This window comes from Simochromis diagramma, unplaced genomic scaffold (assembly GCF_900408965.1).
Source record: "Simochromis diagramma unplaced genomic scaffold, fSimDia1.1 OVJJ01000389.1, whole genome shotgun sequence".
Taxonomy (NCBI): Eukaryota; Metazoa; Chordata; class Actinopteri; order Cichliformes; family Cichlidae; genus Simochromis; species Simochromis diagramma.
The window spans coordinates 1,716,106-1,731,759 of NW_024387227.1; the positions used below are offsets into that span (position 1 = coordinate 1,716,106).

At 38.2% G+C, this 15,654-nt stretch overlaps 1 protein-coding gene and 1 long non-coding RNA gene across 6 annotated transcripts in view; one reads left to right on the forward strand and one right to left on the reverse strand.

Annotated features, from left to right (window-relative positions):
• LOC120746753 (sodium- and chloride-dependent GABA transporter 2-like) overlaps positions 1–15,654 on the forward strand; it is a 33,430-nt gene that overhangs the window by 8,203 nt on the left and 9,573 nt on the right. For all 3 annotated transcript variants that reach the window (XM_040052205.1, XM_040052203.1, XM_040052204.1), the window contains exons 4-7: positions 12,255–12,395; positions 12,595–12,682; positions 14,503–14,635; positions 15,436–15,570. In XM_040052205.1, coding sequence (XP_039908139.1) covers positions 12,255–12,395; positions 12,595–12,682; positions 14,503–14,635; positions 15,436–15,570 — 497 coding nt within the window. The remainder of the gene's footprint in view (positions 1–12,254; positions 12,396–12,594; positions 12,683–14,502; positions 14,636–15,435; positions 15,571–15,654) is intronic.
• On the reverse strand, positions 356–7,959 carry LOC120746754. Of its 3 annotated transcripts, none has more exons than XR_005698931.1 (4): positions 7,241–7,959; positions 2,060–2,114; positions 1,710–1,805; positions 356–1,141 (listed from the first exon to the last, which is right to left on the reverse strand). It is a non-coding gene; the product is annotated as an uncharacterized LOC120746754 (long non-coding RNA). The 3 variants fall into 3 exon arrangements; XR_005698930.1 differs by lacking the exon at positions 7,241–7,959 and adding an exon at positions 6,875–7,152; XR_005698929.1 differs by lacking the exons at positions 2,060–2,114; positions 7,241–7,959 and having other exon boundaries at positions 1,710–2,018.

Consider the following 15,654-nt stretch of genomic DNA (forward strand, 5'->3'; position numbering starts at 1 on the left):
TTAACTAAAATAAAAATTATAGTTGCAGTTGCCTTAAATTACCTCAATGTTAACTCATAAATGTTGATATTCCTCAACTTATAATTAGGGAGTAATAAACTCAAAATGTTCAATATTTTTCAACTTAATTAAGGTGGGAAATACACTCAAAATATTTTGCATATTGCAACTCATACGATGTGGGAAATAAACTCAAACTTTTTCATATTTTCTCACTTATAATATGGGAAATAACACTTAAAATCTTCAATATTTTTAAAATACTGTGGGAAATACACTTACAAATAATTCTAAACTGTTTGCCCAGTAAATTATAATCAGCTAAAAGTGTTAGAAAACATGAAAGTAACAACACTAACAATTTAACAACTTTTTATTAAACACAATGTGCTTTTAAAAAGGCACAAACAACAGAGCTCACTCATAAAAAAGTGCTTCATAAATAAAACAAGAGAAAAAGACTCCAAGGGTCTCCATCTCAATTCTAAAATTCAATAACATTTTCAGTATTAACAGCAATTGCAGCTATTAGAACATTGAGGCATTTAACACTTACTGTACCTTGACAGCTGCAGCTCACTTTCTTTTTTAAAAATACATAAAAAAAAAAACAGTACTGTTTCCACTGCTGTACTTATAGGGAACAAACATCAAGGCAGTGCATTTACGTATTAGGCAACAGAACATTAAACATGAATAGTGCATGAACTGAACAGTCATTCATCTTAAATGTGAGGTAGAAGAGGCAAATGATTAGGGAAAAAAAAAAAAAAAAAAAAGCTTCCTCAATACTCAGCTCAACAAGTAGTCCATTCTGAGTGATTCACTCATTGAACAAATCATTCTTCAGCATCAGTAGACACCCTTTCAGTGGTTTGTTGTCCTCAAGGCACATCACAACCTTCTGGATAAATGTGAATGTAAGCTCAAGTTTCTTTGGGTATTGTAGGTCTAGTGCATAGATGTACTCAAAGAGCAGGAGAAATGACTCAGCCAGATTTGTGGGACCATTCACAAGTATTTCATCCTCAACGACAATGCAGATGCTTCCGGGACTGAAGAGGGTCGAATCAGTAGTGTCATCCGTGACAACTGTCAGCAGAGCCACAGGAGTGTCAGTGAGGTCTGGACCATCTGCTGACTGCAAAACAAAAATAATACAAGAATGAGTTCAGCCCCACAAGGACACAAATCATGCTATTGATTAGAGGTGTGAATCTTCATAAGTCACACGTTTCTTTTAGGATTATAATGTCAACGATTTAATTTGATATTGCGATACCTCATGATGCATTACAATAATCTTAATTTGGGTTTGGTTTCAAAACATATGTTTAAATAAATGTTTTCAATAATAAATATATGCCAAGATATTTGTTTTTGTTATTTACCAAACATTTCTCTGACCACAACATGGCACCTCCAAAAAAATAGAACACTTGAATTTTAAAAGGGAGATAGTTTTTATCTGTGGATTTGTTTTTGTTTAATAATCTTTCAACTATTTTCATGTTTTCTGGTTTATGCGTAACAATCTTCTTGCAATCTTATTCAACAATAGTTGATATATGGGAGAAAACAAGTCAGATGAGGACTGTGTTGAACCTCCTTCCTGATATACACCCTGGTTCTCCTTGAGTTCTGAGCGATGTCATATGTTTGACTGAACAGCTAGGCAAAGGGGTTGATGCTGAGGCCAGTACATTTACATCACAAGTCCTGAATAACGTGGAGGCATCTTCACGCAGGTACACAGGAAGTGCACGAAGGACGAGGGCCCGTCTTGTATTTACATCATGCTGTTCCTAGATGAACATACAATATCTATTAGAATAGTATTTACACAAATGCAGAGTAAAAACAAAGTGTTGGATAGCCATGTTCTGATTGTCATTGTTATAGATCAGGGGTGTCCAAACTTTTTGTGTAACGGGCTAAACTTGTCAATCTAGAAGGGTAACCCAAAAAAATCTAAAAATTTTGAATAATTCAGGGCAAAATTCTCTAGTTTCTTTGTATTTATTTTTTTATTTAAATTAGGACAAATTATAAAACTCACCCACTGGCAACTGGTGAAATGTTGACTCTCTGTAGCACTCTTTGCAGTCTGATATCTGTAAACAATATGTGCACAAAGACGACTTATTAATATTCAAAAACATTTTTTGCACAGCACACACACACGTAGTCAGCTGATCTCATCTGATGCAAATCTGCTCCTTGATCAAGTGACATTTGTCCGGATTTTTGGCACGAGTGACGTCGAATCAGCACCGCAGCTGGATGGCCCGATTTACATACCGAGCGCAGCTGATACTCACAATAATTTACTAAGATTATATGCACTCCTGTTATTAAGTCCAGTTCAGTCTGTTAATGTTAACCGTTTCAAACTAATGTTGATAGGTGTGTTGCTAAGCTTAATAACTTAAATAACAAACTTGAAATTTACCCGTCCTATTTTCCCCTTTATTGTTTTTTCTCTGTGCTGTAAATCTTCTGTCTAAGAAGAAATCTGAGGCTGCTGTTCTGAAAATGAGCTACCAAAGCTTTTTCTGAATGAATCAATAAAGATCCATTTATGGAAAGCTGTGATGAAGGCAGTTTTGTCTTTAATTATATTCAACAATATAACATATTCGACCACTTTTAAGTGATTTTGTGATCTTTAATACACTAAAGTTAAGGTTATTTACCTAATTTCTAGTGAGTGGCCCTCAGTGAAAAAAGTTTGGACACCCCAGCCTTACAGGTTAGGGAGTATTTGTGATCCGCACAGTCTGCATCAATGATTCTTTCTTAACCTGGGAGCAGAACGCGGCTCTTTATTTTCATTTCATTTCAATTTATCTATCAAAGATCGATAGGGTCTGGCTTAAAGGTGTCAAGGAGGCGCCTCAGTCTGGCTGGCTGAGCCTTGTCGAATTAGCGTGAACAATTTAGCTAGAACGATAACGATATGTATCGCGATATAACTTTTTCTCGATAGAAAAATTAAACTATCGCGATAGACCTTGCCGCTCTTGTCCTCTTAAAAAAAAAAAAAAAAAAAAAAGAACAGCCAATCCAAATTACGTAGCGCAGAGCTGAACCAATCACAGCCGCAGCGTCACGTCACGTGACTTGTTACGTACAGTACAAGTGCCAAGCCGCACATGTGTATTTCTTTGGGAAGCAGCCAGCCACCGTCCGGGTAATGGAGGAAATGAGTGTGCCGACTAGAAAAATCAACCGAGCGTGACCGAAAGTTACCGAAGAGAAAACAGATGATGGTTCCAATGCCGGAGAGATTGTCGAACGGAAGAGCTGTAGAAGTTCCGTAGTGTGAAGGTATTTCGGCTATTTCAAGTCTGACAAAAAACAGAGTAGCGTGCACTGTAAATTGTGCCGAAAGCAAGTCTGGAAATACAATAAACTGGTGCATGCGCTACGTCCACACGTACCCGGGTATTTTTGAAAACGCAGATTTTTTCTATGCGTTTGCACCTTTTGTCCACACGTAAACGGCGTTTTTGGTCACTGAAAACGAAGATTTTTGAAAACTTCGTTTTTGCATTTACGCGTGGACCAGAAAAACGGAGAAAACGCAGCGTCAAAGGTGTGCGCATTTTTTGACGTCACACTGTGCGCCACGTTATTGTTTCAGTGAAATGAATTTCTACAATACTGTTACTGTTAATTCTACTCTCTGCAGTGTTTAAATGCTTACATATACACACAGTTACTGTCCCTCCACACATACAACTCGGTTCTGCTTCTATGCCCCAGCTTTGTTTACTTTTTCCCACCGAGGCTTCTAGACTTCTGATTGGCCAACATTTCTGCACGGTTAGGAATCTAGCGCCACCTGCTGCTCTGGCATTTTCATAGCAGCGTTTTCCTTCATTTCTCCCTTTATGTGTGGACGGGATTATTTTTTTAAAACGAAAACGGAAAATCTCAGTTTTCAAAAATACCCGTGTACGTGTGGACGTAGCCTCAGTCTCTGACTGGAAGCGCCAATTCGTCATTCGGCTTTTGTCAGACTAAAGTAACTGTTAAAACTGTTTGAAAAGCTCAGCTATACAACAAGGAGAGATTGAGAATTTCCTTTTAGTTCTCAGTTTATTTGATATTGACAAAAGTTAGTCAATTTTGTCTGTTCTTCTGTAAAACAAACTAAGATTTATTTTTAGAATTAATATTTTGTTTCTAAGTGGAATTGACAATTTAGTAGTCTGTTTTGTTTGTTCTATTTTGAAACTTAAACACTTTAGCGGCTGCCTTTTGTGTAGTTTGCAATATTTGCCTTTATTTATCTGAAAAAGTCTCATGTTCCTTAAGTACATCTACCCTGTTGAACTTATTATGGGAAATAAATATTTAAATAAAAACAAGCTGCTGATTATTTCACATTTTACTTGTGAGCAACGGCACATTTAACCCTTGTATGGTGTTCGGGTCTGTGAGACCCGTTTTCAGTTTTCCTCAAAAGAAAAATTAAACAATTAATTATTTTTTCAACCTGAAATTCATTGGCTTTGGCTTATTTTCTGTGAAGAACATAAATCCGAACTAATTTTCAATGACCTCATACTGTACCTCCCCCCACGCATTTACATTACATACAAGGTGTTCGGGTCCACTGGACCCAGGTCTAATAAAAGTGTTGAAAGTGTAGGTCCTGTGTTCCCACACTCTGTCTTCCTCCTTTCTGGTGCTGCTGATAGTGTTTTCCTCCCCTCCTGCTCCCGCACAAAGTTGCAACATTGTTGAAAATTCAACTACCAACACCGTCTGCTCTGACATTCCCACACATTTTACCCTCTTTCTTGAGGGATCCAAATTTTATTTTCTCATACCCTGTCCCACCTGCAAATTAGGGGCATAATACTATAAAAAAGACTTTGCCAGTGTGGTTCTTTATCACAACTGATCAAGATGGCAAAAGATCTGCTGCGAGGGCCATCCAATTGATTTTGGAAGAGAGAGGGGCTTCGGATGATGATGTTGACAAAGAGGTTTCAGAATATTTCACATTTCTGAAAATTCAGAGTCTGACAGTGACTTTGAAGAAGAGGATGAGGTTGAGCACCATTTAGTAACAAAACGAAGACGAGTACCCCATCTGCTGCCAGCTCCAGGACCAGAACAAGCCCACCAGACAGCAAGTGAAGAAATATGGATGTCAATAACTGGTGAAATTGAATGGTCTTCTTGCCCAAGAAATGAGCCACCCTACAGAGCTGTTACTGTGATAAGCCAGGGCCAACACGGCTGACAGTTACTCATGTGCAGGACATCAAGTCTTCATTTGAGCTTTTCATCCCAGATTCCATCCAGAAAATTATTCTGGATTGCAGTAATCTAGAAGGACGGTGTGTTTTTGGAGAGAGGTGGAAGGAGATAGACCAAATTCATCTAAGAACCCCAAAGGCCTACTTTGGGGTTCTTATCCTTGCAGGAGTTTTCAGGTTCAAAGGGGAATCCACAGAATCCCTGTGGCATGCAGAAACCGGCAAGAACCTTTCAGTGCATCAATGTCTCTGGAAAACTTCCACAAAATTTCCAGGATTATCCGTTTTGATAACCGAGACGACCGGCAGTGAGACAAGCTAGCTGCCATCAGGACAGTGTGGGATAAGTGTGTGCACCACCTGCCCCTGTTTTACATCCCTGGGCCTAATGTCACCATTGATGAGCAGCTGATCCCATTTAGTTGTGAAACATATTGCTTCACGTGTAAATGTGTTGTCTTTCCACTCACTCCACTTGATTACAACTGATTTATTTTTTTATAACATTTTATAAAAAAAAAAACCAAAAAAAAAACCAAAAAACGAGAAGCACATTAATTCATAAATGTGATCTAACAAAGGTAAAGGGAAAAAATTAACCATGTTTGCTGTTCATATGGTTTGTAATTGGGATGAAGTAAACATCTGTTGAGTAATTTAACATAAAATTGTTTGATAGTGTTAATTTGGAAAGCCAAAACTCTAGCGGGTCCACCAGACCCATGAACACTGGCTGAGTAACAAAAATATGAACACCACACAAGGGTTAAATCTTACAAATATAGTTATTTGGCTTATATCGTGATAGATATCGTTATCGCCTGAAATGAAAAAAACATATCGTGATATGAAAAAATCTTATATCGCCCAGCTCTAGCTGAACTTCGTTCGTAGCACCGAGTTCGACCAGTGTATAATGTTAGGCTGAATCAGGCGATGCATTTTTCCGCAAGCCTTGACTTGTAGAGCTCGCTTAGTGGAATACCCCTCTAAACTGTTAAAAGGATTTCGAGATTATCTCACAACCACACATTTGAGACTACGAAAAAATACAAACATGTGTCTAATTACCATCATGATAACACACTCATGTTGTTTATTATTGTTCGCTTCATGCTAGCACACACACACACACAGCTCAACAGCGTAAACTACTGACTGTGTAACACAGCCACTTATTGAAATAAGTATACTCACAATAGTCAAAGGAGCTTGCAAAGAAAAGCGTCTGGACTTCTTTAAGTTGCTTGAAGACGTTTCACCTCTCATCCGAGAAGCTTCTTCAGTTCTAAGGTCAAATGGTGGAGAGTCCCAGATATAAACCTAGTGGGAGTAACCCCCCACAGAGGGACAAAAGGACCCCCTGATGATCCTCTAGTCGCCTGAGCCAAGGTGTGAAACTGGGCGTGGGTCCAAATCAGCCAGAGTTTCGGGTGTGTTCATTGTGAAACCTGGCCCCACCTTATCATGCGAATTCCTGAGATCAGATGGCCCAGGATGTGAGTGGGCGTTAAGGCGTCTGGGAAGGGATCTCAAAACTGGATTATAGATGGCAGAGAGTTGGTGTCGTAAACCCCCGCCTCTGTTCAAAGACTCACAATACGCACGTGCATTACCAGCGAATACGACAACCGGTAGAAACGGACAGTAGAAAGTTTTAGTAGAAAGTTCAAACGCATGGAGCTAGAACTGCCACCGTCAACTTCCCGGGCAAGAATACAATGCATTATGGGAAATGTTGTCCCCCACGGAAAACCGCCAAAACGTTACACCATTCTAATTTGAAATAACATTACGTATTTGTCACATTCGAAAACTTCTAAAATTACAATTACTTGGATTCGAATTCATTTATAACAAACATTCACTGTGCACAAAGTACGAATATATTTCCAGTAAAAAAATAAAAAAAAGAATGTTTATCGAAATTAAATTTAAACAAAACAAAAACACGTTAGACTTACCAAATTTAGGGCAGTTGATGAAAAAAAATAAATAAGGTGGTGGTCGTGGTGGGTTGAAGTTGGGGACTCTTAATCCACACGGGCTGGCCAAATCTTCCCCGCATCAAGGTAAATTCAAGATGGCTGACTCAGCTTTCCTGAGGGAGCGACAAGACTCCACCCACCAGAACGTCACTAATATATGCTTCTTAAACTTTTTGAGCCATCCAAAAAAATTAGCTAAAAAATATTGAGCCCTATTCAATTAAAGCTGCATAAAAGCCAACAGAGCTCAATACTTTATAGTTTGCTCAACTACAAAACGACATTTGAGTGTTATGAGCTTATTAGTTATGAGCTAGGACAACTGTTAGGGATTACAGTGTACGATGACCTGGATGACTGAGAACCTTCACAGACATCTTCTGTTTAAAGATTATGGAGGCCCCTATAGTCTTAGGAATCTTAAGTGCAGCAGAATTTTTTTGTAACCATGGCTCGATCTGTGCCTTGTCACAATTCTGTGTCTGATCTCTTCAGGCAGTTCCTTTGACCTCATGATTCTCATTTGCTCTGACATGCATTGTGAGCTGTAAGGTCTTATACAGACAGGTGTGTGGCTTTCCTAATCAAGTCCAATCAGTATATTCAAACACAGCTGGAATCAAATGAAGGTGTAGAACCATCTCAAGGACGATCAGACAAAATGGACACACCTGAGTTAAATGAATAAGTATCACAGCAAAGGGTCTGAATACTTTGGACCATGTGATATTTCAGTTTTTCTTTTTTAATAAATCTGCAAAAATGTCAACAACGCTGTGTTTTTCTGTCAGTATGGGGTTCTGTGTGTACATTATTGAGGAAAAAATTAACTTAAATTATTTTAGCACATGGCTGCAATAAAACAAAGAGTGAAGAACTTAAGTGGGCCTGAATACTTTCCGTACCCACTGTACATCTGTAATGGCCTTAAAAAACAAGAATTGGGTAAACAAATTTGAATTTATTCAGAATTTTCTGTAATCTACACAGGGTTAAAAGTATGCATGCAGACACAAATATATTTCTACACTATCATTTAAATACTTCCATAAGTAGGGCTAAAGGTTCTACGATGTATTTCAACTCGAAAAAAGCCAAGGCATATTCGAGTAACTTCTTGTTATGTAAAAGTGTGAAAGCGCATTAAGTTAATTGCATTGGATGCCAAAATGTCAAAGCAAAAATGTCTGCTGCTGTATTTTAAGAAAACATATACATTTTTAGTCAAAACAGTGAAATTTGTTTTATATGACAAAATAATATATAGTCCAAAATAAGTATTTGGCTTGCTATTTTTCTGCCAGCAAAGTTTGCAGTTGCCTATTTGGAAGTGTGTCATGGGATTCAAGTCAAAACCCTCGGACATTTTTCTTTGTATCTCTGGTATATGGAATATGTTTGTGGAAACAAATGACACCTGATCTTTCAGCTGAGCTTCTCTGCACTTACACTTGCTTTCAACTGACATATTCTAATATAATTTATATTTAAGTCACTAGTGAACCCGTGATGGAAGCTAGGGGACAATGAACTATTGCTAATTGCTAATAAGAGACTGCAAGAAGCATTCCTTTAATCTGAAGTTCATAGAGATGTCCCCAGTAGAGTGCCGTGAAGTATAGTTTATTGCTTTAACAACTGGCATGTTCCACGAGGATTCATGTGAATTTGTTAGAGGAGAATATTTCATTATTTCATTAATATATTTCAATATATTAGCTTCTTATCCCCGAACAGCCACCAAACATCTGCTTTACCAACAGTATGGTTTAAAAACCAGTGCACTTCACATGCATCAGTGTCAGTAACCCAAGTTCCAGCTTCCATTAGCCCTTGTGAAGCAGGTGTAGTTTCCGGGATATGGTTCTACATCACGAGGGACCTGCAGGAAACAGATAGTGGTGAGTGTGACAATTAGTATCATAAGTGATTGAAGAGTTTTGGAACGGCAGTAAAACATCTCAGAACTGATGGACTATTATTACTGTCCAGTTTAAAAGGCACCTTCCTAAGCAACTGGAGACTTTAGACTGTGGGGCTGTCCAAAACATTTAGTCTAGCCATACATTTTTGTCTGATCATCATGTGGCTATTGTAGCCTTACTGCTTGGAGGTCCTGCACTAACCTCCATCTTTGTGATAGGGATGCTTTCTTTACAGGAAACAGGTGTATTACACGTGGAATCTGGGCACTCTTTTACCCCTGCCTTCTTTAAATCTTTGATTTAAATCTTCTGCTTCTTTTTTTACTGGGTACTTTCTTTGGTGAGACCTATAAAATGATTTAGGGGGTATTTTTACTGGTTCTATTCCTTTAATATGTCCAACATCCGTGGACCCCTTTGACAACAATGTGTCTGGAATGTCTTTGTGTGATTTCTCCTCTTCTGTTGTAAGAAAACCATGGATACCTGTCACTATCCCCGATCATCTAGATGTATTTCTTTTCTTATTTTTGTGCTCCAGTTTAACCTGGTAACACATGCTTTCAAAGAGGGAGAGTACTGCACGCCTGGGTGTCTCTTTTCTTCAGCCCAATCCCTTGTTTCCTCAAATCTTGTTACAAAGGCTTCTAAATCCTGCCACCTCTCAGTTTTCCTTTTTGCTAATGACACGTTAGGAGCTTCAAATCCTCTGTACTGGCCTTTTTCTTCAGGGCCTAATTTACAGGCCACCACTATGCTCCCTTCCAATATAAAGCTGTGAGGAATAAAAGGGGCACTTTGGGTTTGAAGAAGTTTCTGCTCATAAGCTGCATCTGAGCCCGGGTCGTCTTTGTAAGACATGGTGCAGTGTATGCCTATTGTGTTTTGGATGTCTGTGTAAGGTCCTGCTCTGCGTCGTGTCCTGTCATGCAACTGTGGTGTCACACTGCTGGGGCCACTTGGTACTATGTCCAAACTATACCAGTACCTGGGTGTTTTTGCTGAGAAATGTACAAATGTATCTGTACCATTTTTGTTCATCCTGTCCACCTTCGTCCCATTAACCCAGGTAATACGGAGTTCACCTGAGCAACTGGTCCGTAGTCCGGTGGATTTTGTTGTCACTGTGAGATTTTCCCCTTTGTCTCAACTGGAGACACTGGTCAGTCACACACAAACCATTTTAAATAGCTAGTCTTTTTTCCAATTTATTTTTATTTTATGGTTATTTATTATTATTATTATTAACATGCACAAGCCCTCAAGTGCCTGACTCCTAGTAATAGGCCTACTTTATTTTCCACTCGAGGTTCCGTGTTAGTGGCCCAGACCGCTTGCTCCCAATTCAAGTTGCTCCTCTGGTTCATGGATCTTGTCACACTTCTAGTTGCCTCTGCTCCCGGCCTCTATGTCCTCAAACGGTGTTTTTAACAACACTGGGGGGGAGATCTTTGATTGTAAGGAGTCCCAGACACCCCTGTACTTGGTCTCGGTCGCGTTCCCGAGGCAAGTGGGGTAGATGGATCTGACTCAAAGGACCAAACTGTCAGAATAAAACTAAACAAAAATAAGGAAAAGTCAAGAACTGGAGCGTTTGTTCTTGCAAGGGACCAAAAGCATCGCTTTTGCATCGCACAAGGTTTCATGCAAGGGCTCGAAGGGGGAAGTCCCCAGTGAGCTTTTTATTAAACTTTGTTAATCCGACCCTCCTTTGCCTTAAGACTGTCACACAATAACATTTTTCCTTCTACAGGCTTCTCACGAGGACAGTTATGAGTGTGTGTACTGTAATGAGCAGATAACTTTTTTTTTTAAAAAACTGGGCATACTTCCAATCACTAAGCGCACTGAGTTTATCGTTCAATATCATACAGCTCATACTAATTAGAAAACACTGCATAGGATATTTTTTCCAAAATGGAGCCTCAATTTATATGAACAAATTGGAGTCTATTAGACAGATATGATTCAAACCACTGCAGCGCAGTGCCTTTAATACCCACAGCATTCTCTAATTGCTGTAATAAAATGTTATGGTTAACAGTATCAAATGCTGCACTGAGGTCAATGACAAGCACAGAGATGAGTCCACTGTCAGAGGCAATAAGAAGATCATTTGAAACCTTCACTAAGGCTGTTTCTGTGCTGTGATGGGCTCTGAAACCTGACTGAAACTCTTCAAATAAACCATTCCTCTGCAGATGATCTGTTAGCTGTTTGACAACTACTCTTTCAAGGATTTTTGAGATAAAAAGAAAGTTGGAAATAGGCCTTACCTAGGATGACTACTGCCAGCTTGAAGGCATGTGGTACATAGCTGGTAAATAGATTTAGGCTCATCATATTTAAGATTGAAACATTGACACACATTAATGGCAGGAGGAATGGGGTCTAAAAGACACGTCGATGGTTTGGAGGAAGTAATTACTGAAGTTAACTCGGAAAGATCAATTGGAGAAAAAGACTCCATCAATGGTACTGAAGGTAGCTGTAGATAATGTTACATATGTGAGATGATTATGAGTCGTTTTTTTCCTAACGGTTAAAATTTAATTTGTGAAGAAGTTCATGAAGTCATTACTAGTTAACGTTAAAGGAATGGTTGGCTTAACAGTGCTCTGACTTTTTGTCAGCCTGGCTACAGCGCTGAAGAGAAACATAGGGTGGTTCCTATTTCCTTCAATCCGTGATAATAGTAAGATGTCCTAGTTTTATGAAGGGCTCTTTTTTTTTTTACATGCAGTGGGCATTCAGTCAAACTTTCTCTTGGTTGGTTCTAAAACATTTTTTAAACAACAATGCATTGTGTAATGAATTAGCTTTCCCAGACTGTCACCACCTCTCTGTCCCTCTTACTTTGGACTGATGTTAGCACCATTATTTTCAAAATAATTTCCAACAGCTTCTTTCCAGATAGTTCTGTGAAACTCTCTTGCAGGGCAGGTTTAAAAAAACAAACAAAAGTACATTAAATGTTTTGGATGTCATTGAAATTTACTCCATATGCTGCAGTATAATTTAATTGCCTTTTTATAATATATACTGACTCCACTTTATCTTCTCAGGTATTGGGTATGCAACCCAGGTAGTGATTGCATATGCTGCTGTTTCATACATTGTGATCCAGGCATGGGCTTTCTTCTACCTCTTTTCATCCTTCAGTGCTGAGATTCCATGGGCTAGCTGCAGGAATTCCTGGAATACAGGTAGCTATTCAAAGCGAAGGAAGATTTCACTGTGGTCATTCTTTATTTCAGGGTTATTGACATGGTGATCTAGATGATTTGAGGAATCTCACATGACAGTGAGGTCATTTTGTGCTTGACAAATGTGTAGTCTGTAATATCTCTTTTATCAAACATAGATTAAACTTTGTTGACATGGCTCTGCTTTTTTCTTTGTCAGAGTCTTGTTTTGAATTTGATAAAGCAAATGCGTCATCCAACTGGACAGCAGCTGCAAACGCAACAACACCGGCAACAGAATTCTGGGAGTAAGTGTAAATGACATGTGTCTGACCTCGGTAGATGGATTTACCTCTGGAGTTTTTGCCGAACACTGAAGCCATCAGTCCCTAAATTTCAACAACATATATTTGAGTTATTTGAAAGCAGCATTTCCATACTGGTTAACCAATAGCTGCTCATTATTTCTCAATAGTTATCAGAGTAATCAATCTGTATACACATGGTAACCACACTACATAATCAGTCCAAATACAATTTCCTGATTGTTAATCTGGAACATCCATCTTTTTAGCTCTCATTGTCTTTAGATGTGTTCTTGTAATCTGGTACAGATGTAAGATCCTTTTTGGGATGGATGCTGATAATTGGCGATAATACCATCAAGTCATTTTTGTGTTGGATTATTCAGATACTGATTAGGTCACATCGTGTTTAGTCATAACACGCGGCTGTACACAGCTGTACGCTCATCTGGCCCAGTCTCGATTCTCGGTGTTGAAAAAAATTACGAACTCACCAAATATCAAATTATGTAACTGCTTGAAATATCACTTTGTACCACATACAGCATACCACCTTTGTGCTGTTGGATGATTTTAATCATGATACTGTTGGTCACGATTATGGAAGGAGTGGTCCTATTGATATAGTCAATATTAGGAAGGTATGATTGGTGCCTTCTTATCACCATGTATGTCATAAATGTACTGACATCAGTAATGTGATCAGTGGCATGCTGATACTTTTGTGGCCAAGATTACTACTAATCATATACTCACAACAGTCCTGAACTTAAACACTTGGTGCTGAATGAGTTTAAGTTGCCCCTGATATGACTGGTTACAGCCAACTAGTGACTTCACACATTAAAATGCAGCAAATCTCTATGTATCAGTTTGTTCACAAACTCCTCTTACATGGTCATAAGTTATGCAACCAAACTTGGCTGCTAAAAGTTCTTATCTATTTTACATATTATGATTCATCATGTTGCCTAGTAACCACCAAACAACACAATGCAAAATGAGTCATTTACAGTGATTATAACACCTTATCATTTTAACTCCATGACAGTAACATGTCATTTACTGAATATAATAAAAGTATAATCATTTCTGATTCCTTTTCATCTGTGGTGTTTACTGTATAAGTATTGCACTGTATCATTTGATACATTAATTGATTAAATCAAGGTTCCAGTATTTGGGATTTTACAGTATTGTGCAAATGTCTTGAGCCACCACTCATTGTTTGTATTTTTCCAAGTTGCCAGATTTTATTGTAGTTTTTTTTTTTATTTTATTATTTTTATTTTTTTTAAGTGCTCAATAGTTTTGAAAGTGAAAGTCTGAAAGTCTTTCGAAGTGTTTCTTTGTTGCTTCTTTGTTGCTGTGTTACTAACTACTAAACACTGTCATCAATCATTTAGGTGTAGAAAAAGCACCTAACTCTGAAATGATATCTTTAGGCACTTTGTGACTAGCAGCCTGTCACAAAAATACACTTTTGTTGGAATTAGACAAGTGGATAAAAGAAGACGTATCAGAACTAAAAGACTATCTGTAGAATTGCATTCTAAATAAATACCTTGAACATATTTTAGGTAATGAGATTTGAATCCACTGAATTTGTTGAAATTATGTGCATTTTATATCTATATACATAAATAAGGGAGGTTAGTGTCTGGCTGATGGGCAACTACATAACTGACTTTCTGGTTTATTGTAAATAAATATTGTAACATTTGCATTGTGTCAACTCTGTTATCACTTATAGTAGTTGTGAAAAAAGTTCTTTTGCACCCAAATGGCTGTCGTTTTAACAAATAATATGGGTTTCTTTTCAGGAGAAGAGTACTGGGTATATCTCAAGGGATTGAGGAGATTGGTAGCCTGAGGTGGGATTTGGCCTTGTGTCTCTTACTGGCATGGATCATTTGTTACTTCTGTGTTTGGAAAGGAGTGAAGTCCACTGGAAAGGTAGAGAAACATCTTTAAAATATGATTTATTAGTCTGCATTTAGAAAATAAGTTCTGTAAACACAGTTTATACATCTACTATCACATCTACGGTACCTTTTGAAGTAATATTGCAAGAATACATTTGTGAACCCTTGGAAAATACCAGGATTGTTTTAATTGGTCACTGAAAAGAAAATTATCAGAGTCACATCCAAGGTCTGGTTGCTGAAAGTTTAATCGTCTCATATAAATTTGTTGGTGGGAACATATACTTCAATCAAAAGAACCTTCATAGGACCTTAGAAGGACAATACAGAAATACATACAAGCTGGAGTTTATCAGGATGTAACAAGGCAAAAGTTCAGGACTGTTGGTACTCTCCCTGGGAGTGGCTTCCTGTGTAGATTACACTACTGCAGTAGTGTAATCTACACATCTCTTTTAGAATTGCACATGTGCAATTCTAAAAGAGATTAGTAAGAACCTAAGGTAACAGCAACCCCCTCTTAAGTTTCAAAGATCACATGGTTCCAGTATTGCTTAATGTTCTGTGAACAGCTCAAACTAAATCTGAACTCTTTGGGAGGAGGCACAGGAATGTATTTGGAGGAAGAGGAGTTACACCTAAATGCAGACAGCAGTCATGTCTCATTTTGCAAGCAAAAAAAGAGAGACAATACTATGGCACAAATGAGGAATGTATTGTCTGAAATATGTTTAGATGGAAAAAAAACGTTTTCTTACACCAAAGAACATCAAACTTTACACTGTCTCTGTGATGTCTGCTTTGAACCATGCATTTTCTTCTTGTTGACAGGTAGTTTACTTTACGGCCACTTTTCCCTACGTGATGTTGGTGGTTCTGTTAGTTCGTGGACTCACTTTACCAGGAGCCATAAACGGCTTAGCTTTTTACCTGTATCCTGACCCCACAAGGTTGGTGGACCCTCAAGTAAGTAATAAGATCAAAACAATGTGTCAATACCAAGCAAAGCTGCAAGCTTGCACACTACCCACGGAAGCCTAAACACTAAAA